We start from the raw sequence: 24,818 nt of genomic DNA on the forward strand, positions 1-24,818 counted from the left end.
AGAAGACGTTGGTGGAAGTGGCAGCAGAGGAGGTAATAAGATGTTATTTCCTATTTACACCCAGTAACCCCCCGTCATGTCCGTCCTCTTCCTCCATAGTCAGGTCCATCCTCTTCTTCTATAGTCACGTCCGTCCTCTTCCTCCATAGTCACGTCTGTCCTCTTCCCCCATGGTCACGTCCGTCCTCTTCCCCCACGGTCACGTCCGTCCTCTTCCCCCACGGTCGCGTCCGTCCTCTTCCCCCACGGTCGCGTCCGTCCTCTTCCCCCACGGTCGCGTCCGTCCTCTTTCTCCACGGTCGCGTCCGTCCTCTTCCTCCACGGTCGCGTCCGTCCTCTTCCTCCACGGTCGCGTCCGTCCTCTTCCTCCACGGTCGCGTCCGTCCTCTTCCTCCACGGTCGCGTCCGTCCTCTTCCTCCACGGTCGCGTCCGTCCTCTTCCTCCACGGTCGCGTCCGTCCTCTTCCTCCATGGTCACTTCCGTCCTCTTCCTCCATAGTCACGTCCATCCTCTTCCTCCATAGTCACTGTGACGTCTTTTATCTCCAGCAGATGATGATACACACATATATAGTGTGGGAACCCAGATTAATCCCTTCAGGGGCACAACATTCCCCCACTTCTGGGGCCGGAACATTCTCCTCATTGTGGAGATAAATTCTAGTAATATGGTCCTCTAAACAAACAGCACTGACAATAAATAGACAAGACAAGGACCATCCTGACCATACATGGCCTACAAAGGGCAATGATGACACTACACAGGCAGCCAATGGGCAATCATTACACTATGCAGCCAACACAATGATGGAGTGCCGGGGTCAGGAGTATGGAGCATAGAGCCCCTTACATTGCTGCTCAGGAGGAAGAAAACATTCCCCAGCCGGCCATGAAGAACATGTTCCATCATTGGTGTCAGAGGGAGGTTCTGAGTGAAGTAGAAGAACTGAGGGGCAGTGAGGGGTTAATAGAGCTGAAAGACTTTAGGGGCCTCTGCAGGGGAGTGTAGCTGAACTACTCTGTGCTCCTTAAGGGGGTAGTCAGGCTGTAGGGCTCAGCTAGACTTTGGGGGACAGAGGGAGGAAATGGCAACCTTACCCTTACCGTCTCACTGATCAAATGTATTCCAGAATACCTTCACTTCACTTGTTGGGGAGGTCTGTTTCTGCAGCAACACTGTTCAGAAACAAAACAAACCCAACAGAGTAAATGGAATGTCTGGTGTGGCAAGCCAAGAGGGTCACTGGTCCTCCAAAATGTAGCAAACACTAAACAGTCCAGAATAAATGTTTCCATGGGGGCAGTAGTGCTTAAATATCCAGTAACCCTCCTATTCCCCCCTCACATCCACATCCTATTATTGTGTGACCAATACCGTCCAAATCATTCTTACTTTCATTTCCCAAAGTTATCCGTCTACAAGGAGACCTGTATAGATCACATGATGGCACCAATGAGGATGGAGGAGGACCGGAGTCACATGACTGAGAAGATACTAAACCTCACCCTGGAGATCATCTACCTGCTGACTGGAGAGGTGAGGAGGATTCTGGGAGGTCACATGACATCACTCTTATCTCTATTAATAAACACAGACCTGACCAGAGAGGTGAGGAGGATTCTGGGAGGTCACATGACATCACTCTTATCTCTATTAATAAAACAGACCTGAAAAGAGAGGTGAGGAGGATTCTGGGAGGTCACATGACATCACTCTTATCTCCATTAATAAAACACAGACCTGACCGGAGACGTGAGGAGGATTCTGGGAGGTCACATGACATCACTCTTATCTCTATTAATAAAACACAGACCTGACCGGAGAGGTGAGGAGGATTCTGGGAGGTCACATGACATCACTCTTATCTCTATTAATAAAACACAGACCTGACTGGAGAGGTGAGGAGGATTCTGGGAGGTCACATGACATCACTTATCTCTATTAATAAAACACAGACCTGAGCGGAGAGGTGAAGAGGATTTTGGGAATGTGATATGATATTATTGTTTTTGCTTGAACAGAGTTTTCCTCCTGTGAAGTCTGGAATTCGTATGACCATCACAGTGCCTCCATGTGACTCCCTAAAACCCGAGAGACACAACATGCAGAAGATTCTAGAAGTCACCAAGAAGATGATGGAGCTGCTGACAGGAGAGGTGAGCGGTGCCGGGAATTCTGGGACATTCTCCAGTAACAGACAAGGGATGTGTCTGGATGGTGACTGTATCATTGTGTGTGTCAGGTTCCTATAAGGTGTCAGGGTGTCACTGTCTATTTCTCCATGGAGGAGTGGGAGTATTTAGAAGGACACAAGGATCTCTACAAGGACGTCATGATGGACAATCAGCCGCCCCTCACATCACCGGGTAAGAGGAGACTTTATTGTAAAGGAGAGAGCAGTACGGAGGATCCACCTAGATCCCCCATCATCTGATAAACACATAGAAACAATGGATTCAGTCAGTGTGTGTGTTTCCTACAGATGGATCCAGTCATGGGAACCCACCAGAGAGATGTCCCCGTCCTCTGTATTCCCAGGATTCCACACAGGAAGGTCACACCATCCCTCACCATCATCAGGTAGATGGATCCAGTCATGGGAACCCACCAGAGAGATGTCCCCGTCCTCTGTATTCCCAGGATTCCACACAGGAAGGTCACACCATCCCTCACCATCATCAGGTAGATGGATCCAGTCATGGGAACCCACCAGAGAGATGTCCCCGTCCTCTGTATTCCCGGGATTCCACACAGGAAGGTCACACCATCCCTCACCATCATCAGGTAGATGAGGAACAATCACTGATAGTATCATTAAGATCTGTACATTATCTGCATTGTTACCATTGATGACATTTTTATTATATATTCAGAGTGGAAATCTGAGAGATTGTAAAGTTGATGTTAAGGAAGAGATAAAAGAGGAGGATGATGAGGATGGGGGGATGGAGGAGTCAGAGTCTTTAAAAGTACACAAAGATCTGTGCCAGGACACCATGGTGGAGTCATTCAGCTACAGGAACCCACCAGAGAGATGTCCCCATCCTTTCTATTCTCGGAATTCCGCACAAAAAGATCACACCATCCCTCACCATCATCAGGTAGATGATTGACAATTATTGTTAGTTCTGATTTATACACAGCATGCTTCTTATGTAGAATGTTTTATTTTATATTCAGAGTGGAAATCTCGGAGATGATACTATTGTTAAAGAAGAGTATAGAGAGAAGGATGAGGAGTATGGAGTGATGGAGGAGTTTCCTGAAGGATACAAGGATATGATGGAGCCACCTATTACCAGGAACCCACCAGAGAGATGTCCCCGTCCTCTGTATTCCCGGGATTCCACACAGGAAGGTCACACCATCCCTCACCATCATCAGGTAGATGGATCCAGTCATGGGAACCCACCAGAGAGATGTCCCCGTCCTCTGTATTCTCGAGATTCCACACAGGAAGATCACACCACCCCTTACCATCACCAGGTCGGTGGAGTTGAGGGTCTGGAACATAAAGTGATGGAACACTCTGACATGTGGAGACGATGTGTGGACTCTACAAGATGATATTTTCTATGTGATCTCACATCATAAATCCTTCTATATTACAGATGTTATTTCTGCCATTCTGTTGGTTTAGGGTGAAGATCTGATGAAGATGAAAGTTGAGGGTGAAGTAGAAGAGACGTATGTGAGGGATGATCAGCAATATACGGAGGAGGCTGGAATAATGAGGACAATCAAAGAGGAGGACACTCCTACAGAGATCAGCACAGGTGAGCCACAATATATTCTTCTGTTATCTCTGCTCTGTTACTGCACACTGATTGGTCCAGAGTAGGGCGGGAGATGAGTGATATCAGCCAATAATAGATTGATAATAGTCACTGATACCCGTCCTGCTCATTATTTCTTCTTTTTCTCGCAGATAAACCCCCTTCTCTGTACTGCAGACACAATTTATGTACTCAGACATGATTTGTGTAGATTCTGGGGGTCAGCTGGCAGTATTCGGTTGTTTCACTCCTAGTCACAGTAGTACAGATATAATAACACAGATTATGCCTTTTGTAGGTTGGTCCCTCTTCTTTCAGCAGACCTATAGCTAAATATTAACATAAACCTCTAATTACAGTCTCCAGGATGAAACATAAATAGTAACATTCAAACCAAACCACTTATCTTTCCAGTAGGAAATACTGCTCTCTCCAGTGTTATTCTGTTTCAAATGCCACTTTATGCATTGACATACCTCCTTAGACCTAGCCTGTCCGGACAGTATGGTCACCTGCTAACATTGCACCATCCACAGGTAGCTTAAATCTTCAAAAAAATACAGAATTTGAATCAAACACAATTTTATTTCAGCTAATTGCAGTAAAGAGAATGTTTTCCAGTCATATTAGCCCCAAACTGCATACTGCAAAACAATCATGCAGTTCAATACAGCTATAAAATTGCATACAATCAAACAGTTCTTATTACCAAAAGCCAAGGCCTATGGGCATTTGTTCTATGCTAAAGGGTCTGCAAGGCTGAACGTTGAACTTCTTCATTATCAGAGATCACATGACCCAGTGCCTAGGCTTTTGGTGTGAGGAGCATGCACTTCCCAGTCCCCATTGATTCCAGCTCTTCTGACAAGGCTGGGGAAATGTAGACGTGATCTGGGGGGAGGACCAAAGGACCTTTTACTGAAGAGGGGAAGTCTCAGCTGATTGGGACATCTACAGAGAACAACTGCTCACTAATACTTACCTGATCCAGATGGAATCTTGATTTGATGCCTAGGCCTATTGTCCATGCCTATGGTAGTGAGCTCTATAGATCCACAGCTTGGGGTTCCCCAGGGCGCAGAATCTAAGCCCCAGCCTGCTTGTTCACCAGGGCCTCTGATGATGGGGATGGACTCGCAGCAGGCCAGGACCAGGTTGTGGCCCCCAGGTACACCCAGCTGAGGTGGAAGAGACCAGGGTGCAAGGGAGAAGACACAGGGAATCCAATGGGCAAGCCGAGGTCAGGACAGGCGGAAAACTAGTAAGGTCAGGAACGAAGCCGGGGTCGGTACACAGATAGACAATACAGGGTTCACAGTGGGAAAAACGGGAGCTCCAACTACACGAAGTTGCTCAGGCAAAGTGGGACAGACTGAGCATGTCTTAGACAAGCCAGCTAGGAGGAGGCGCAGGAAGTGATGAAAGGGAAGGACATAAAACCCAGGGAACAGCAGACAAGGCCCACAGGTAAGCACAGACAAACACACATGGGAAGGAATCAAGAGCAGCAAGGAGGTAAGAAAAAACACACAAGAGGCTGCAAGCTAACTTGTGGCACCTATGGTCTCTTGTTCTCTACTAAAGGATCTACAAGTCTGAACGTTGAACCTCTTCAGTATCAGAGATCACATGACCCAGAGTTTAGGCTTGTGGTTGTGTGAAGAGCATGCCCCTCCCAGTCCCCACTGGTTCCAGCTCTTCTGATAAGGCTGAGGAAATATAGAAGTGATCTGGGGGAAGGACCAAAGAACCTTTTACTGAAATGGGGAAGTCACAGCTGATTGGGACATCTACATAGAACATCTGCTCACTAAAACCTACCTGATCCAGATAGAATCTTGATTTGATACCTAGACCTATGGCCTCTTGTTCTCTACTAAAGGCTCTACAAGTCTGAACCTTGAACCTCTCTAGTATCAGAGATCACATGACCCAGAGCCTAGGCTTGTGGTTGTGTGAAGAGCATGCCCCTCCCAGTCCCCATTGGTTCCTGCTCTTCTGACAAGGCTGGGGAAATGTAGAAGTGATCTGGGGGGAGGACCAAAGGACCCTTTACTGAAGAGGGGAAGTCTCAGATTATTGGGACATCTACAGAGAACATCTGCTTACTAATACTTACCTGATCGAGACGGAACCTTAATTTGATGCCTATGGTCTCTTGTTTTCTTTTAAAGGCTCTACAAGTCTGAACGTTGAACCTCTTCAGTGTAAGAGATCACATGACCCAGTGCCTAGGCTTGTGGTTGTGTGAAGAGCATGCCCCTCCCAGTCCCCATTGGTTCCTGCTCTTCTCACAAGGCTGGGGAAATGTAGAAGTGATCTGGGGGGAGGACCAAAGGACCTTTTACTGAAAAGGGGAAGTCACAGCTGATTGGGACATATACAGAGAACATCTGCTCACTAATACTTACCTGATCCAGATGGAATCTTGATTTTGGTGAACTAACCTTCTCGTATCTATCGCTCATGTTTTTATATTTTTCCAGAACACGGCATCGAGAAACCTTCAAAGGATCGTCTCACTTTATCTCCAGGTTGTAAATTGGAAGATGAGGACATCACAAGAGATTGTGCAGGAGAAACGACAATGATCTCAGCTATGGATGGTGAACTTCACAGTGTGGATGGACCATCAAATCTCTCTGACTGTGAGCAACCTCGTACTGTGAGGGATGGTGCCAGAATTCAGGAGGAGGAGACATTTTCCTATCCTGAGTGTGGGGAAAGTTTTAGCTCTGAATTAAGTTTTACTGTACATCAGAGATCTCACGCGAGTGGAAAGTTTCATTCCTGTTCTGAGTGCGGGAAATGTTTTAGACGGAACTCAGCCCTAGTTATACATCAGAGATCTCACACAGGGGAGAAGCCGTATTCCTGCCCTGAGTGCGGGAAATGTTTTTCACAAAAATCAGTTCTTGTTAGACATCAGAGATCTCACACGGGGGATAAGCTGTATTCCTGCCCCCAGTGTGGGAAATGTTTTTCACAGAAATCAGTTCTTGTTAGACATCTGAGATGTCACACGAGAGAGAGGCCGTATTCCTGCCCTGAGTGCAGGAAATGTTTTATAGAAAAATCACACCTTGTTAAACATCAGAGATCTCACACGGGGGAAAAGCCGTATTTCTGTCCTGAGTGTGGGAAATGCTTTTCAGATAAATCAGACCTTGTTAGACATCAGAAATTGCACACGGGGGAGAGGCCGTTTTCCTGCCCTGAGTGCGCAAAATGTTATACGCGGAAAGCACACCTTGTTATACATCAGAGAACTCACAGAGGGGTGTAGGGATGAGTAGAACTTTCCTGGGTTCGGTTTGCTGGATGTTCACTGAACTGCTCCTAAATTCTGAACTTTAATTCCAAACACTATTGAAGTCATTGGCAGCAGAATCTTTAAAACTAATTCTGATCATTTTTAGGGTGAATAGGCAAGAGAATGCCAAAGAAAGGATATGGGGAGTTGGCAATTGCCCTAAGGGGCTTGTATCAATGCAATCATTTTTTTTTATTCCATTCAGTGGGGAACAGTTCCTTTAATAATGCTTACAGTGAAATATTTTAAAAGCATAATTCATTTGGGCAGCACAGTGGCTGAATGGTTAGCACTTCCCCCTGGTAGCACTAGGGTCATTGGTTCAAATCCCAACCATGGCACCACCTGCCTGGAGTTTGCATGTTCTCCCTGTGCCTGTGTGGGTTTCCTCCATGTACTCCGGTTTCCTCCCACACTCCAAAGACAGGCTGGTAGGTTATTTGGATCCTGTCTAAATTGTCCCTAGTATGTGTATGTATGAATGTGAGTTAGGGACCTTAGATTGTACGCCCCTTGAGGGTTAGGGACTGATGTGAATGTACAATATATATGTAAAGCGCTGCGTAAATTGATGGCGCTATATAAGGACCTGTAATAAAATGTAAATAATATTCTTGGGAGATGCCTTAAAGCTGCGTGTGATGTGGCACATGTATGATGTAAACATGTAGAAGTGACATTTACAAAGATAAAAAAAAAAATTCCCAGCTGCTAAATGACTTTTCCTGGCCAACTTCCCTCTGTTAGAAAAAAAGGGGATTTTCTTCATTCATTCCAGAACCTTGTCCTAGATGAGAGTCTGGTACGGATCATAAGGGGGATCCTACAAAAAATAAACCTGAAAAAGGTCCCCTGCTTCTTCGCAAATGTGCAAGATAGCCACCTACATCCTAGCAACTGATGACAACTGCTAGGATGATGACATCGGCTGCCAGGATGACTGACAACATCGGCTGCCAAGATGACTGGCGGCATCGGCTGCCAGGATGACTGACGGCATCGGCTGCCAGTATGACTGACGGCATCGGCTGCCAGGATGACTGGCGGCATCGGCTGCCAGGATGACTGGCGGCATCGGCTGCCAGGATGACTGGCGGCATCGGCTGCCAGGATGACTGACGGCATCGGCTGCCAGGATGACTGACGGCATCGACTGCCAGGATGACTGACAACATTGGCTGCCAGGATGACTGACAACATCGGCTGCCAGGATGACAGATGGCATCGGCTGCCAAGAAGACTGACTGCATTAGCTGCCAGGATGACTGACAACATTGGCTGCCACGATGACAGAGAGCATTGGTTGCCAGGATGACAGACGGCAACGGCTGCCAAGATGACTGACAACATCAGCTTCCAGGATGACAGGCGGCATCAGCTGCCAAGAAGACTGACAACTTCAGCTGCCAGGATGACTGACTGCATCGGCTACCAAGATTACTGACAACATTGGCATCAGCTGCCAAGAAGACTGACAACATCGGCTGCCAGGATGACTGACAACATCGGCTGCCAGGATGACAGAGGGCATTGGCTGCGAAGCTGACAGACGGCATCAGCTGCAAGCATGACAGACATCGGCTGCGAGCACGACACGACATTGGTTGCCTGGATGACAGACGGCATTGGCTGCGAAACTGACAGACGGCATCAGCTGCAAGCATGACAGACATCGGCTGCGAGCACGACACGACATTGGTTGCCAGGATGACAGACGGCATTGGCTGCCAGGATGACTGATGGCATCGGCTGCCAGGATGACTGACAACAGCGGCTGCCAAGATGGATGACAACATCAGCCGCTGGGATGACTGACGGCATCAGGTGCAAGCACGACAGACGGCATCGGCTGTCAGGATGACTGATGACATTTGTGGGGCAATTGAAGCACTAGGAACACATAGCATGCCATAAAATGGAGATATTAAAGCAGTCAGGCTTGCAGTGACCTTTAGGAGACCCCCTGCCCTGCCCAACTCAATATTTCAAAACTACACACGATATATCCAATCAGACAGGACCAAGACTCACCAATACCAAAGCCGTAGTAAATCGCAGCCATTTAAAAAAAAAAACCCTGCAAGACAATGGCATAATGAGTACTAGCACAATATGAAGTACTTACCTTACAATGAATCCCTCCAGCGGCACTCTGTCACCACTGACAGGGCTTCCATCTTCACTGAGTCTTCCTTCCGGGTTTGTGTGCTCTGGCCATATGACTGGCCAATGTGGCGTGACATGACGTCACTCTAGCGCATGCGTACAGGAGTTTTATACATGGCATGGAGCTCTGAAGGGATGGCACAGGTATTCTGTTCCTTTAGAGCACAAGTGGCGGTGACATCAACAGCTGCATGCAGTGTGAATATCTCCTAAACCGTGCATTTTTAGGAGATATTGTCTGTACCTACAGGTAAGCTTTATTATACAATATATTGCCAAAAGTATTGGCCCCGCCCTCCAAATCATGTGATTCAGGTATTCCAATCTCCTCCATGGACACAGGTGTATACAATCAAGCCCCTAGGCATGCAGACTGCTTCTACAAACATTGGTGAAAGAATGGGTCGCTCTCAGGAGCTCAGTGACTCCCAGCGTGGTCCCGTGATAGGTGGTCACCTGTGCAATACGTCCATCCGTGACATTTCCTGGCTACTAAATATTCCACGCTCAACTGTTAGTGGGATTATAACAAAGTGGAAGCAACTGTGAACAACAGCCACTCAGCCACCAAGTGGTAGGCCACATCACATGACAGAGCGGGTTCAGCGCATGCTGAAGCGCACAGTGCGCAGAAGTCACCAATGGTCTGCAGAGTCAATAGCTAAAGACCTCCAAACTTGGTGTGGCCTTCAGATGAGCACAACAACAGTGTGTAGAGAGCTTCATGGAATGGGTTTCCATGGCCGAGCAGCTGCATCCAAGCCTTACATCACCAAGTGCAATGCAAAGCATCGGATGCCGTGGTGTAAAGTACGCCACCACTGGACTCTAGAGGCACTGTAGACGTGTTCTCTGTATAGAATAGCAAAGAAAGGGAGAAAAATGGTGCTGCGCTCCAACAAAAAATACCTATATACTCAAAAAATATATATAGTATATATAAATATACAAGTAAATAAAATATATATTCCTCTTATAAACTCCGCTGTATGGGATATAGAAACATCTAATATGAACAATATTGTGCGATAATGTGCAAAATCTACACACATAAGGATAAAACAAACAAATATATAAATGCATGTCAAAGACTAAAAGGAAATAGTGCAAATACACACATGCGTCCATGTGTTCTCTGGAGGGACCAATCACACTTCTGTCTGATAATACGATGGATGTGTCTGGGTTTGGTGGTTCCCAGAAGAATGGTACTTGCCTGACTGCATTATGCCAAGTGTACAGTTTGGTGGAGGGGAGATTATGGTTTGGGGATGTTTTTCAGGGGTTGGGCTTGGCCCCCTAGTTCCAGTGAAGGGAACTTTTAAGGTGTCAGCATACCAAGACATTTTGGACAATTTCATGCTCCCAACTTTGTGGGAAGAGTTTGGGGATGGCCCCTTCCTGTTCCAACATGACTGCACACCAGTGCACAAAGCAAGGTCCATAAAGACATGCAGGAGCCAGTTTGGGGTGGAGAAACTTGACTGTCCTGCACAGAGTCCTGACCTCAACCCCATAGAACACCTTTGGGATGAATTAGAGTGGAGACTGTGAGCCAGGCCTCCTCCCCCGACATCAGTGCCTGACCTGACAAATGTGCTTCTGGAAGAATGGTCCAACCTTCCCATAGACACCCTCCTAAACCTTGTGGACGGCCTTCCCAAAAGAGTTGAAGCTGTTATAGCTGCAAAGGGCGGGGCCAACTCAATATTGAACCCTACGGACTATGACTGGGGGGCCATTAAAGTTCATGTGCGTGGAAAGGCCGGCCGACCAATACTTGGGGCAATATAGTATAGGCTTACCTGTAGGTACAAGTTAAAAAAAAGACTTTACTTCCACTCTAAGTATATATTTGAATGGGGAATATCATACCGGAAAAATCAAGATCATACATGGCTAAGCTTTAGTATACAGAAGGTTATATAGCACTCAGATAGCTCCTGGGTGATAGGCCCATTGGAAATTCTCTGTGTTTGGTATCTCTGGACATGAAATATAATACTTAACAATCTAACAGTTTCCAGAAAGCAAACTACACAGTGGAAGATATTTGTATTCGTATAAAACTGTGCGAGGGAGGGCCACTATACAGTCATAAACACAGTGATATCCCCATGGACACTCCTGAACTGTTTAATTGGTCAGATGGTCTCTGACAACACCCCCTTGATACCAAAGAAAAAGAGACCGCTCCAAAAGTTGTCATCTCTTGTGTGCCATCAACCAAGGAACATCTGTGAAGTCATGAGAGCCGACAACACCTTGCTCACCCTTGACTGAACTCTGCTAAAACCAGGGACTTGGCAAGTATTTACCTTTCTTTACCTCCTTGTCTTGCTGTGGCTTGTTCTCTTTGTTACTTTGTAATATTTATTTCAGGTACTTATATAGCGCCATCAATTTACACAGCGCTTTACATATATATTGTACATTCACATCAGTCCCTAACCCTCAAGGGGTGTACAATCTAAGGTAATATCTTTGTTTTTGTAAATATTTTATTTGCACCACTTTGACCTTTTCATTATTAAACCCTATTTTGAAAAGTGTTGAAATTTTCTCTAAATGTGCCAATGCAAACTAAAAGAATCCCTGTTTACTGAAGAGTGCTACCGTATATGAAAAATCTCTGAAAATACCTGTCTGTGGTGACAGTGTGTCTACAGACATTTATTTTTTCAAAATTGTTCCTGCTAATATTGTGAAGGGTTGAGAGACCATTAGTTGGTGACAATGATGGGGCACTATTCCTTCCATTGACACCCATGATGGAGCATTATTGGTCATAACAATTCCAATGATGGGGCGCTATTCCTTCCACTGATACCAATGATGGGGCACTATGCCCCCCACTGACACCAATGATGGGGCACTATTCCTCCCACTGATACCAATGATGAGGCACTATTCCTCCCACTGACACCAATGACGGGGCACTATTCCTCCACTGATACCAATGATGGGGCATTATTCCTCCCACTGATACCAATGATGGGGCACTATTCCTCCCACTGATACCAATGATGGGGCACTATTCCTCCCACTGATATCAATGATGGGGCACTATTCCTCCCACTGACACCAATGATGGGGCACTATTCCTCCCACTGATACCAATGATGGGGCACTATTCCTCCCACTGACACCAATGATGGGGCACTATTCCTTCCACTGATACCAATGATGGGGCACTATTCCTCCCACTGATACCAATGATGGGGCACTATTCCTCCCACTGATACCAATGATGGGGCACTATTCCTCCCACTGATACCAATGATGGGGCACTATTCCTTCCTCTAACACCAATGATGGGGCACTATTCCTTCCACTGATACCAATGATGGGGCACTATTCCTCCCACTGATACCAATGATGGGGCACTATTCATCCTACTGATACCAATGATGGGGCACTATTCCTCCCACTGATACCAATGATGGGGCACTATTCCTCCCTCTAACACCAATGATGGGGCACTATTCCTCCCACTGATACCAATGATGGGGCACTATTCCTCCCACTGATACCAATGATGGGACACTATTCATCCCACTGATACCAATGATGGGGCACTATTCCTCCCACTGATACCAATGATGGGGCACTATTCCTCCCACTGATACCAATGATGGGGCACTATTCCTCCCACTGATACCAATGATGGGGCACTATTCCTCCCACTGATACCAATGATGGGGCACTATTCCTCCCACTGATACAAATGATGGGGCACTATTCCTTCCTCTAACACCAATGATGGGGCACTATTCCTTCCACTGATACCAATGATGGGGCACTATTCCTCCCACTGATACCAATGATGGGGCACTATTCCGCCCACTGATACCAATGATGGGGCACTATTCTACCCACTGATACCAATGATGGGGCACTATTCCTCCCACTGATACCAATGATGGGGCACTATTCCTTCCTCTAACACCAATGATGGGGCACTATTCCTTCCACTGATACCAATGATGGGGCACTATTCCTCCCACTGATACCAATGATGGGGCACTATTCCTCCCACTGATACCAATGATGGGGCACTATTCCTCCCACTGATACCAATGATGGGGCACTATTCTACCCACTGATACCAATGATGGGGCACTATTCCTCCTACTGATACCAATGATGGGACACTATTCCTCTCACTGATACCAATGATGGGGCACTATTCCTCCCACTGATATCAATGATGGGGCACTATTCCTCCCACTGACACCAATGATGGGCACTATTCCTCCCACTGATACCAATGATGGGCACTATTCCTCCCACTGATACCAATGATGGGCACTATTCCTCCTACTGACACCAATGATGGGGCACTATTCCTCCTACTGACACCAATGATGGGGCACTATTCCTCCTACTGACACCAATGATGGGGCACTATTCCTCCCACTGATACCAATGATGGGGCACTATTCCTCCCACTGATACCAATCATGGGCACTATTCATCCCACTGATACCAATGATGGGCACTATTCATCCCACTGACTCAAATGATGGAGCTCTATTCCTTTACAAAATAAAGGAATAGAATAAAAAAGAATACAATAGAACAGAAAAAAGAGAATAGAATAAAAAAGAAATAGAATATAGCTCCCTTCTGAAATTAAAATTTCAAAAAGAATTGTGTAAAACAGAACAGAATAGAAAAGAATAGAAAATAAAGAAATAGAAAGAATAGAACAGAAAAAAACAATAGACTATAATCGTCTTCCAAAATTCTAATAGAATAAATTCAAATTTGATATGTTTCGATTCCGTCAATTTGAATTCAATTCAACCTAATTCATAAAATTTGAATCTAGTTCGAAAACGAATAAACAAAACAACACGCATTCTGAAAACAAATTAAACTGCTGTAATTACACAAAATTATTGAAATAAATCAAAGCAAAACAAAACAAATGTTTTAATTCTGCACGTTTATTATTATCATCACTGATTGAATGAATGACTTCCCACTCAGGGTCATGTATTTACTCCTTCTTGTTAGTTCCTACAATGCAGGTGACCGCAGGCATCCTAGCAACCAATGATACATCCACAAGCCTTTCATCTGCTGGCTGAAGGATTCCCCAGCTGACCGCAGAATGTAAATGTATATTGTATGTACAATGGGGCAAAAAAGTATTTAGTCAGCCTTCAATTACACAAGTTCTCCCACTTAAAAAGATGAGAGAGGCCTGTAATTGGCATCATAGGTAGACCTCAACTATGAGAGACAAAATGAGAAACAAAATCCAGACAATCACATTGGCTGATTTGGAAAGAATTTATTTGCAAATTATGGTGGAAAATAAGTATTTGGTCACCTACAAACAAGCAAGATTTCTGGCTCTCACAGACCTGGACCTTCTTCTTTAAGAGGCTCCTCTGTCCTGCACTCATTGCCTGTATCAATGGCACCTGTTTGAGCTTGTTATCAGTATAAAAGACACCTGTCCACAACCTCAACAGTCACACTCCAAACTCCACTATGGTGAAGAGCAAAGAGCTGTCGAAGGACACCAGAAACAAAATTGTAGACCTGCACCAGGCTGGGAAGACTGAATCTGCAATAGGCAAGCAGCTTGGTGTGAACAAATCAACTGTGGGAGCAATAATTAGAAAATGGAAGACATACAAGACCACTGATAATCTCCCTCGATCTGGGGCTCCACGCAAGATCTCACCCCGTGGGGTCAAAATGATCACAAGAACGGTGAGCAAAAATCCCAGGTCCACACGGGGGGACCTAGTGAATGACCTGCAGAGAGCTGGGACCAACGTAACAAAGGCTACCATCAGTAACACACTACGCCGCCAGGGACTCAGATCCTGCAGTGCCAGACGTGTCCCCCTGCTTAAGCCAGTACATGTCCGGGTCCGTCTGAAGTTTGCTAGAGAGCATTTGGATGATCCAGAAGAGGATTGGGAGAATGTCATATGGTCAGATGAAACCAAAATAGAACTGTTTGGTAGAAACACAAACTCGTCATGTTTAAAGGAGAGAGAATGCTGAGTTGCATCCAAAGAACACCATACCTACTGTGAAGCATGGGGGTGGCAACATCATGCTTTGGGGCTGTTTCTCCACAAAGGGACCAGGACGACTGATCCATGTACAGGACAGAATGAATGGGGCCATGTATCGTGAGATTTTGCCCGCCCGGGCAACGAATGCGTGGCTTCGTAAGAAGCATTTCAAGGTCCTGGAGTGGCCTAGCCAGTCTCCAGATCTCAACCCCATAGAAAACCTTTGGAGGGAGTTGAAAGTCCGTGTTGCCCAGCGACAGCCCCAAAACATCACTGCTCTAGAGGAGATCTGCATGGAGGATGGGCCAACATACCAGCAACAGTGTGTGCCAACCTTGTGAAGACTTACAGGAAACGTCTGACCTCTGTCATTGCCAACAAAGGATATATAACAAAGTATTGAGATGAACTTTTCATATTCACCAAATACTTATTTTCCACCATAATTTGCAAATAAATTCTTTCCAAATCAGCCAATGTGATTGTCTGGATTTGTTTTCTCATTTTGTCTCTCATAGTTGAGGTCTACCTATGATGCCAATTACAGGCCTCTCTCATCTTTGTAAGTGGGAGAACTTGCACAATTGGTGGCTGACTAAATACTTTTTTGCCCCATTGTATGTTGAGGAAATCTGATATCAGATGGCCCCTTATCTTAAAGGGGACTTCTAGATTCTTGAAAAGTCCCCCTGAAGACCACATCCTTTTGGGTACTGAATGTGGGAATGAGTCCCTTGTCTCTTTCTTACTGATTGGTGTCAGTGAGATAAAATAAGCCCCGTTTTTGGTGTCAGTGAGATAAAATAAGCCTCATCATTGGTGTCAGTGAGAACAACGTGTAACCCCAGCCCAGCATTGGTGGTCAGTGGTGGTACTTACCTGATCCCACCCTCCCGCTGCCTCTCTGCTGATGTCGGAGTTCTACTTTCACTGTCAGAGAGGAGATCACGGCTCCCAATATTCTGGTATCATTGCAGTGCCTGGTGATGGAACCCGGAGAGTGTTCCAGCCATCATCACCTCACTGCCTCTCTACACAGCATCCTGGAACCTGTGGAATGAGGACACGATGGGACAGGAGCCAAAATCCTGGGACTTTCTTGCCGCGTACAGGACATATGGTAATAATAATAAATCAGGGTTCACACTATGAACCAGTCTTAGGGCTGCAGTTCCGCTGAGCTCCGCAAGGTGGTGATGTCACTCCTACCCAGACAGGAAGTCTCTATGGAAGACAGGAAGTGATGTCAGGTACAGACAGGAAGTTACGGGTGAGAGGTGATCGGGGAGGAAGTAGAGAGGAGACGTTGGAAGTGGCAGCAGAGGAGGTAATAAGATGTTATTTCCTATTTCAGCCTTTCTCAACCCTTTCAATGCAGAGGAACCCTTGAAATAACTGTCTGAGCCCCCGTTAAAACTGACTATATCTACAACTCATGATACATTGGTGTGAAGGTCAATGAAAAGAAGGCTCCTTACACTTGTGGTCTTTAGGAAGAATTATTATTATACAGGATTTATATGGCGCCAACAGTTTGCGTTTACAAAATGAAGGCAGACATTAGTTACAATACAATTTGGTACAAGATGAAACAGAGGGCCCTGATCCAGAGAGCTTACAATCTAGGAGGAAGGGCTGAGTGATACAAAAGGTAATAGCTGTGGGGGGGGGGGGGGGGGAGCTGCTGGAGTAAATAAAAGGCAGTTTACTAGTTAGAAGAAGGATAGGCTTCTTTAAAGAGGTTTTCGGGGATTGTCTAAAGGTAGATAGATTAGGAGACAGCCAGACAGATTGGGTTAGGGAGTTCCATAGAATGGGAGAAGCTCAGGAGAAGTCCTGGAGGCAAGCATGGGAGGAGGTGACATGGGAACTAGAGAGCAGAAGGTCTTGTGAGGATTGAAGAGAGCAGTTTGGTTGATATTTTGAGACCAGGTTGGTGATGTAGCTGGGGGCAGAGTTGTGGATGGCTTTGTAAGTTGTTAGGATTTTGAATTTTATTTGTTGGGTGAGTGGAAGCCAGTGGAGGGATTGGCAGAGAGGGGTGGAGGACACTGAATGGAGGCAAGTGGAGGGATTGGCAGAGAGGGGTGGAGGACACTGAATGGAGGCCAGTGGAGGGATTGGCAGAGAGGGGTGGAGGACACTGAATGGAGGCCAGTGGAGGGATTGGCAGAGAGGGGTGGAGGACACTGAGTGGAAGCCAGTGAATGGATTGGCAGAGAGGAGTGGAGGATACTGAATGGAAGCCAGTGGAGGGATTGGCAAAGAGGGGTGGAGGACACTGAGTGGAAGCCAGTGGAGGGATTGCCAGTGAGGGGTGTAGGCCAGTGGAGGGATTGGCAGAGAGGGATGGAGGACACTGAATGGAGGCCAGTGGAGGGATTGGCAAAGAGGGATGGAGGACACTGAGTGGAAGCCAGTGGAGGGATTGGCAGATAGGGGTGGAGGACACTGAGTAGAGGCCAGTGAAGGGATTGGCAGAGAGGGATGGAGGACACTGAATGGAAGCCAGTGGAGGGATTGGCAGAGAGGAGTGGAGGATACTGAATGGAAGCCAGTGAAGGGATTGGCAGAGAGGAGTGGAGGATACTGAATGGAAGCCAGTGAAGGGATTGGCAGAGAGGAGTGGAGGACACTGAATGGAAGCCAGTGGAGGGATTGGCAGAGAGGGGTAGCAGACACTGAACGGTTGGTGAGGTGGATGAGTCTGGCAGCAGCATTCATGATGGACTGGAGGGAGGATAGTCTATGTAAACTTAAGCCAATGAGGAGGGAGTTGCAGTAGTCTAGTTGAGAGATAACGAGGGAGTGAATTAGGAGCTTTCTGGTATCATTGGTTAAAAAGGAGCGTATTCTGGAGAATTACCCTCTTATAGATTGCTAAAAGATCAATGGTCTCAGTGGGAACTTATCTGAGAGGTAGAAATTACTCATTGCTCAAGGAACCCTAGAAACCTCCGGAGGAACCCTAGTTGAGAAATCTTGTTCTATTTACACCCAGTAACCCCCCCCCCACCATGTCTGTCCTCTTCCTCCATAGTCACTGTGATGTCTTTTATCTCCAGCAGATGATGATACACACATATATAGTGTGGGAACCCAGATTAACCCCTTCAGGGGCATAATATTCCCTCACTTACGGGGCTGGAACATTCCCTTTATTGTGGAGATGGGTCACCTTCTCACCGGAGATGAGATGAACATACCTGGGTTAGGTTTGGTGAATTTCAAAAAACATTCAGACGCAAAACCCAAACCCTATTGAAATCAATGGGGAGCCAAATCTACCAAATAAAAAATGTAAATTTTTGGGGCTAATAGGCAAGTGGGTGTCAAATAATAGCATTTTTACCTTTGCAAATTTTGCTGCAGCACATTTCACATCAAGAATGAAAAAAAAAAAAGTGTAGATTTCCCGCCAAAAAATACATAGCAGACCCTTTGAGTCCAGTATGGGTTTTATTGGGGTGAAGAGAAAAACAAAAGGGATGAATACCTCCTAAAAATCCACATAAGACACTTAATCTGAAAATGCAGCCTGGTTGGCCAGAAAATGTTGGGATGGGCGTGCACCACCTTCCCCTTAACCATTGTAGGTCACATGCCCTCAACATTGGGGGGGTGCCTTTTCTTTACAACCCTGGCCAATGGTTTTGAGGGTCTGCAGATGGGGGGTTATTTCAGTCTGGAAGCCCCCTTTAATAAAATGGGGATCCCCCCATGTGTCCCAGGCTCCACTTGCCCATCTGCAGGTACGGGACTGGAATAGAAGACTCTAGTGGGTAGAGGGGAGGGAGGAGATATGCGCTTTCATCCCCATCTTGTTCCTGACCTAGAAGCAACACGTATCACTTTTGGGTCCCCCTTGACAGTGTTCCCGGCCATCAAGGCCAGAAAAGAATGTGATGCAGTGCGATCTGCATTGCATTACATTCAGTGGAGCCCCTGAATGTTTTATTAAAGAGAACCTGTCACCTAAAAATCATATAGGGGACTTTTTGTCCCCTTATGTGATGAAATAAAAAAAATGAAAATGTTTTCATTGCAAAAAAAATTAGTTACACCCAAGCACATAAATTCCCCCCCCCAAAAAAAAAAAAATTTTAGTCCCCTCCACATATACGCACATACAAGCAAAAGCACATGCATCAAGGCCACCTACACATGAAAACGTTGATTACAATACACGTTACATATCGCTGTGCGTGCCAAGATGAGTGCAATAATTCTAACACCAGACTTCCTCTGTAACAATACAAATGATGACCTGTAGGGAAATTTAAAGCGTTGCCTATAGAAAATATAGGGGACTGAAATTTCTCGCCATTTCACGGACGCACGCAGATTTAAGGTTTCACATGCTGGCCATCTCTTTACTCGGTGCAACCTCATCTTTTATATTTTACCACACAATTGGGTGATTTATTGCATTTTGGTACCCTAAAATTAACTTCAGTGTGTTTGTTATTGAAATTTCACGCTTCCTGGACCTTTGCGGTAATATTGTGTGACATTAAAAAAAAAGAAACTACCGCTATTTTAATTTTTAATCTCTAGGGTGTCTGCTTTCAGAAAATCATGTTTTGAGAGGGTTTTATGTAATCTTCAGGCCTAAAATGTTTTTTTTCAAACGTTTGTGCTTCTGTCTGGGACGGGGAGGGTAACCCAAAGGAATAAAGTTTTTTTTTTTTTAATTGGTGCTCGGTGCCTCATTTAATCACTCAACAGATGCACTTCTGCTGAGACTTAAGAGAGCCAGACACTCCCATTTCTTGACAAGCACCCAATCGGTTCTCATCACACTGCCAGCAGTGTAATAAGCGCAAGGCCTTGGGTGGCAATTTTTTGGGGGACAGAACCTCCTGAGGACCCAGGGACTTCCGAGGAGGCTGCATACAGCTTGGCTCTGGAGAAGTAAAGGTTAGTGCTTGACTAACTCCCTATCTTTGTGGGCGGGGCCTGATAGTGGTGGTGGGACCCCAGGGGATGGGGGATTTGGGGGGCACCCAATTTTAGTGGGGAAGGCGGGGGGGATACTGGTGGTAAACCACAGCACCTCCAGACGCCGCGCCCCACAGCAGCTCCAGACGCCGCGCCCTACAGCAGCTCCAGACGCCGCGCCCTACAGCAGCTCCAGACGCCGCGCCCTACAGCACCTCCAGACGCCACATCCTACAGCACCTCCAGACGCCGCGCCCTACAGCACCTCCAGACGCCGACCTTCAGCACCCACAGACTGCCGTGACTTGCCAGCAGCAGGCCCAGCTGCCCACCACTTTCCCTCCCCTCTCATTGTTGAACTCCTCCTCCACTGCTTGATAGACTCTGCGCATCTATATGCCCTGATGTGAAACTTTTCACCTCCCTCATTTGACCAGCACTCCTCTCACCCTCTTAATATGCCACCTGTATTCCTCCTCCTCGTACTCCTCTCCTCCATTCACAAAATCTCCTTCCTCTACCCCCCTACTCCCCCAAAACAACTATACATCGGACCCCCACTACTTCCATCTCCCCACTACGGTTTTCACCACCTCCTCCTGATGCTCCAATCTCCAACCGACCCACACGCCACCACTAACAGACCCACACGCTCTTGCACATCCCCCTCCCATGCCACCTTTCTCACCCTCCTTCTCCTCCTCAATGCCAGGGTCATCTCCCCAAACCCTGGCCCCTCACTCACCCACTAGGCACCCTCCTACTCACAAAAACCGCCACAACCCCCTCAACCTTATACCTGTCCCCCTCCTCTCCGCACCCACCCCTCCACTCTCGGTTGCACTCCTGAACGACCGATCGGTGTGCAACAAGCTCACCGCCATCCATGACCTCTTTATCTCCCACTCCCTCAACCTCTTAGCGGTCACGGAAACCTGGATCCAAGCCACTGACTCCACCTCCCCTGCGGCAGTCTCCTATGGAGGTCTCGTCTGGTCCCATTCACCCAGACCGAGCGGTCGTAGAGGTGGTGGGGTCGGCATGCTCTTGTCACCGCTGAGCAACTTCCAGGTCCTCCCAAACCCCCCCTCTCTATCCTTCTCCTCCTTCAAGGCCCACTGCATCCGATTCTTCTCCCCCACCACTCTGAGGATTGCAATAATCTATCGGCCCCCTGGACCCGTATCCCGCTTCTTTGATGACTTTTCCACCTGGCTGCCCTTCTTCCTCTCCTCTGAGCTCCCCACCATCATCCTTGGTGACTTCAATATCCCTATCAACGTCAATAACCCGGCCACATCCCAACTCCTCCACTTAACCTCTTCTTTTGCACTCACACAGTGCACACAGTCCTCCACCCACACCGACGGGAACACCCTGGACCTCGTTTTCTCCCACCTCTGCACCCTCCACAACCTCACAAACACCCCTTTCTCTCTCTCTGACCACAACCTCATTACCTTCTTCATCTCCCCGTCCTCCAACACCTCCCCCCCAAATGTCAAACTTTCACAAGCCGTAATCTCTGCAACCTGAACCCGGCCCCTCTCCATTCTGCAGCTGACCGTCTGTACGACAGTATCCTTCCACTGTCATGCCCTGACCTGGCCACCACTGCGTATAACAACACGCTATCAGCTGCCCTAGACTCCTTAGCACTCCTAACCACACGTAGCATTAGACCCCGACCGCTTCAACCCTGGCAGAATGACCACACTAAACATCTTAAACGACACAGTCGCGTGCTGGAACGATTCTGGCGCAAAATCAAATCCCCTCAAGCATTCTCCCTCTACAAATCCGCCTTCCTCACCTACACCTCCTCCCTCCACGCCGCCAAACAAGCCTACTTCGTAACACTTATCAACACCCTCTCCTCCAATCCTCGCTGGCTCTTCTCCACTTTCAACTCCCTACTCTCTCCCCTCCACCCCCACCCAGTACCTCACTCACCGCCTACGAGATTGCCAATCACTTCCAAAATAAGATTGACGCAATCCGTAAGAACATTGCCAATGCTCAACCTACCACCCCACCTAGCCTCCCTCCCACTATAACCCCTCCAACTCTCCCCTCCTCTGACCTCGCAACCGCCCTGCCCCCCACCACCCTTAACATCCCGCACACCATAACCCCCCCAACAATCTGCTCCTTCAGCCTTGCCACCACTGAGGAGGTCACCAAGGTCTTCTCAGATGCCCACCTCACCACTTGCCCCATTGACCCTGTCCCCACACAACTCCTCCGGGCACCCTCCCCCTCCATCCTACGCTCCCTCACCCACATCTTCAATCTCTCCCTCTCTACTGGCACATTCTTCTCCCCCCTAAAGCACACACATCACCCTCATACTCAAAAAAACCCTCCCTGGACCCCACTGACCTGAACAACCTTAGACCCATCTCCCTGCTGCCATTTACATCCAAGCTCCTTAAGTGCTTAGTCTACAATCGCCTAAGCTCCCACCTCACTGACAACAACCTCCTCGATTTCCTACAGTCTGGCTTCCGTCCCCTACACTCCACCAAAACCGCCCTCCTCAAAATCACTAATGACCTGCTAACCGCCAAAGCTAATGGTCACTACTCAGTCCTCTTACTCCTTGACCTCTTCGCGGCTTTCGACACAGTTGACCACTCCCTGCTCCTCGATAAACTATACTCCCTCGGCATCAGAGACTCCTCTCTCTCCTGGCTCTCCTCCTATCTCTCCCAACGCTCCTTCAGCGTTACCTAAAATGCTACCACCTCCCCCTCTCTGTTGGGGTCCCCCAAGGCTCTGTCCTCGGGCCCCTTCTCTTCTCCATCTACACCTCCTCCCTTGGCATACTGATACACTTCCACGGCTTCAACTATCACCTCTACGCCGATGACACGCAAATTTACCTCTCCACCCCTCAACTCACCCCTTCAGTCTCCACCCGTATCATCCACCTACTGAACGACATATCAGACTGGATGTCGCTCCACTTCCTCAAACTGAAACTTTCAAAAACCAAGCTCCTAATTTTCCCCCCAGCCCGTGCCCCCCCCTCTCCATCACGACCAACAACGCCACCATCAGTCCCACCCTGCAAGCCAAAGTCCTAGGTGTCACTCTAGACTCAAACCTGTCCTTCCAACCCCATGTCCAATCGTTGGCAAACTCATGCAGGCTCCACCTCCGCAACATCTCCAAAATATGTCCGTTCCTAACCCCAGACACTACTAAACAACTCATTCACTCCCTCATTATCTCAAGTCTGGACTACTGCAACTCCCTCCTCACCGGCCTACCTCATCACAGACTATCCCCGCTTCAGTCTATCCTGAATTCAGCGGCCAGACTCATCCACCTTACCAACCGCTCCGTATCTGCCACCCCCCTCTGTCATTCCCTCCACTGGCTCCACCCCCCTCTGTCATTCCCTCCACTGGCTCCCGATTGCCCAACGCATCAAATTCAAACTACTAACAGACATACAAAGCCATTCATAACGCTGCCCCAAACTACCTCACCGACCTGATACCCAAATACCACCCTACCCGTAATCTTCGCTCCTCACAAGACCTACTTTCTAGCTCCCTGGTCTCCACCTCCCACGCCCGACTGCAGGACTTCCCCCATCCTCTGGAACTCACTACCCCAATCCATCAGACTGTCACCTTCCCTCCCCACCTTTAGGCGCACCCTGAAAACCCATCTCTTCAGGGAAGCCTACCCCACCCTCACCTAACAGCCGACCTCCTCCACTCCTCCTACCACTCCATCCCCCACAGCCACTTCCTCCTGTGCCACTATCCCCTCCCTCCTAGATTGTAAGCTCCAAGGAGCAGGGCCCTCATGTATTGTATTGTTACTGTATTGTCTCATGTTCTGTCCCCCATTATAATGTACAGCGCTGAGCAAACCTTTTGGCGCTTTATAAATACTGTATAATAATAATAATGGGCACCCAATTTTAGTGGTGGGGGCACCTGATTTTAGTGGTGGTGAAGGGCACCCAATTTTATTGGCCACTGGGGCTGGGGGGGGTGCTGGTGGTGGGGGGAGCCCAATTTTAGTGGCCACGGGGGCTGGGGGGTGCTGGTGGTGGGGGGAGCCCCATTTTAGTGGCAGCTGGGGCTGGGGGTGCTGGTGGTGGGGGGCACCCAATTTTAGTGGTGGGGGCCAGGGGGGATGTGGTTGGTGGGGGGTACCTGATTTTAGTGGTGGTGAGGGGCGGGCACCAAATTTTATTGGCCACGTGGGGCTGGGGGGCTGCCAGGGGTGGGGGGCACCCAATTTTAGTGTTGACTAGGGTGACACAAGAGCTAAATACATTACTGCACACTGCAAGTTCTCTGCCCTCCCTGCTAGTCCCCGGGTGCAGTGCTGGAGAGTGAGGTGGAAATAAACAGGGCAATGTCAAAAACATTAAAAGTTTAATTTGCCATTATGCCCCTTTTCATTTTCAGAAGCCCCAGACATTCTTAAAATCCCCTCAGATTTAAATACGGCTTTGGTTAAAATGAAATGGGTTTTTTTTTTATCAGTTCTAGTAGACTGTCATGAGGGACAAGCAGATTGGTACCTCGAGGTAGTCCAAGTATTTTTTA

General features: G+C 47.6%; 2 protein-coding genes across 2 annotated transcripts in view; both read left to right on the forward strand.

Moving 5' to 3' along the window:
- LOC149429944 (gastrula zinc finger protein XlCGF66.1-like) lies at window positions 1–2,435 on the forward strand. Its single transcript, XM_089666374.1, has 4 exons — window positions 1–32; window positions 1,409–1,537; window positions 2,023–2,157; window positions 2,244–2,435. The coding sequence occupies exons 2-4, from the start codon at window positions 1,442–1,444 to the stop codon at window positions 2,433–2,435; spliced, it is 423 nt and encodes a 140-aa protein (XP_089522500.1). The 5' UTR covers window positions 1–32; window positions 1,409–1,441.
- Window positions 2,436–2,876: 441 nt separating this feature from the next.
- The window catches only part of LOC149429945 (uncharacterized), a 29,489-nt gene continuing 7,547 nt past the window's right edge, over window positions 2,877–24,818 (forward strand). Inside the window, exons 1-5 of the mRNA XM_089666375.1 lie at window positions 2,877–3,102; window positions 3,182–3,385; window positions 3,642–3,777; window positions 6,264–7,060; window positions 16,614–16,627. Coding sequence (XP_089522501.1) covers window positions 2,947–3,102; window positions 3,182–3,385; window positions 3,642–3,777; window positions 6,264–7,060; window positions 16,614–16,627 — 1,307 coding nt within the window. The 5' untranslated portion in view covers window positions 2,877–2,946. The remainder of the gene's footprint in view (window positions 3,103–3,181; window positions 3,386–3,641; window positions 3,778–6,263; window positions 7,061–16,613; window positions 16,628–24,818) is intronic.

The sequence above is a fragment of the Staurois parvus genome, unplaced genomic scaffold (genome assembly GCF_062004578.1).
Source record: "Staurois parvus isolate SC_StPar_1 unplaced genomic scaffold, SC_StPar_1.0 ptg002686l, whole genome shotgun sequence".
Classification (NCBI taxonomy): Eukaryota; Metazoa; Chordata; class Amphibia; order Anura; family Ranidae; genus Staurois; species Staurois parvus.

Excerpts from the sequence above, each read along its gene's own strand:
- LOC149429944 (XM_089666374.1), top strand. The coding sequence starts at position 1,442 with ATGATGGCACCAATGAGGATGGAGGAGGACCGGAGTCACATGACTGAG. Across the intron at positions 1,538-2,022 it reads TCTACCTGCTGACTGGAGAG|AGTTTTCCTCCTGTGAAGTC; the intron begins GTGAGGAGGATT and ends TTGCTTGAACAG. Across the intron at positions 2,158-2,243 it reads TGGAGCTGCTGACAGGAGAG|GTTCCTATAAGGTGTCAGGG; the intron begins GTGAGCGGTGCC and ends TGTGTGTGTCAG.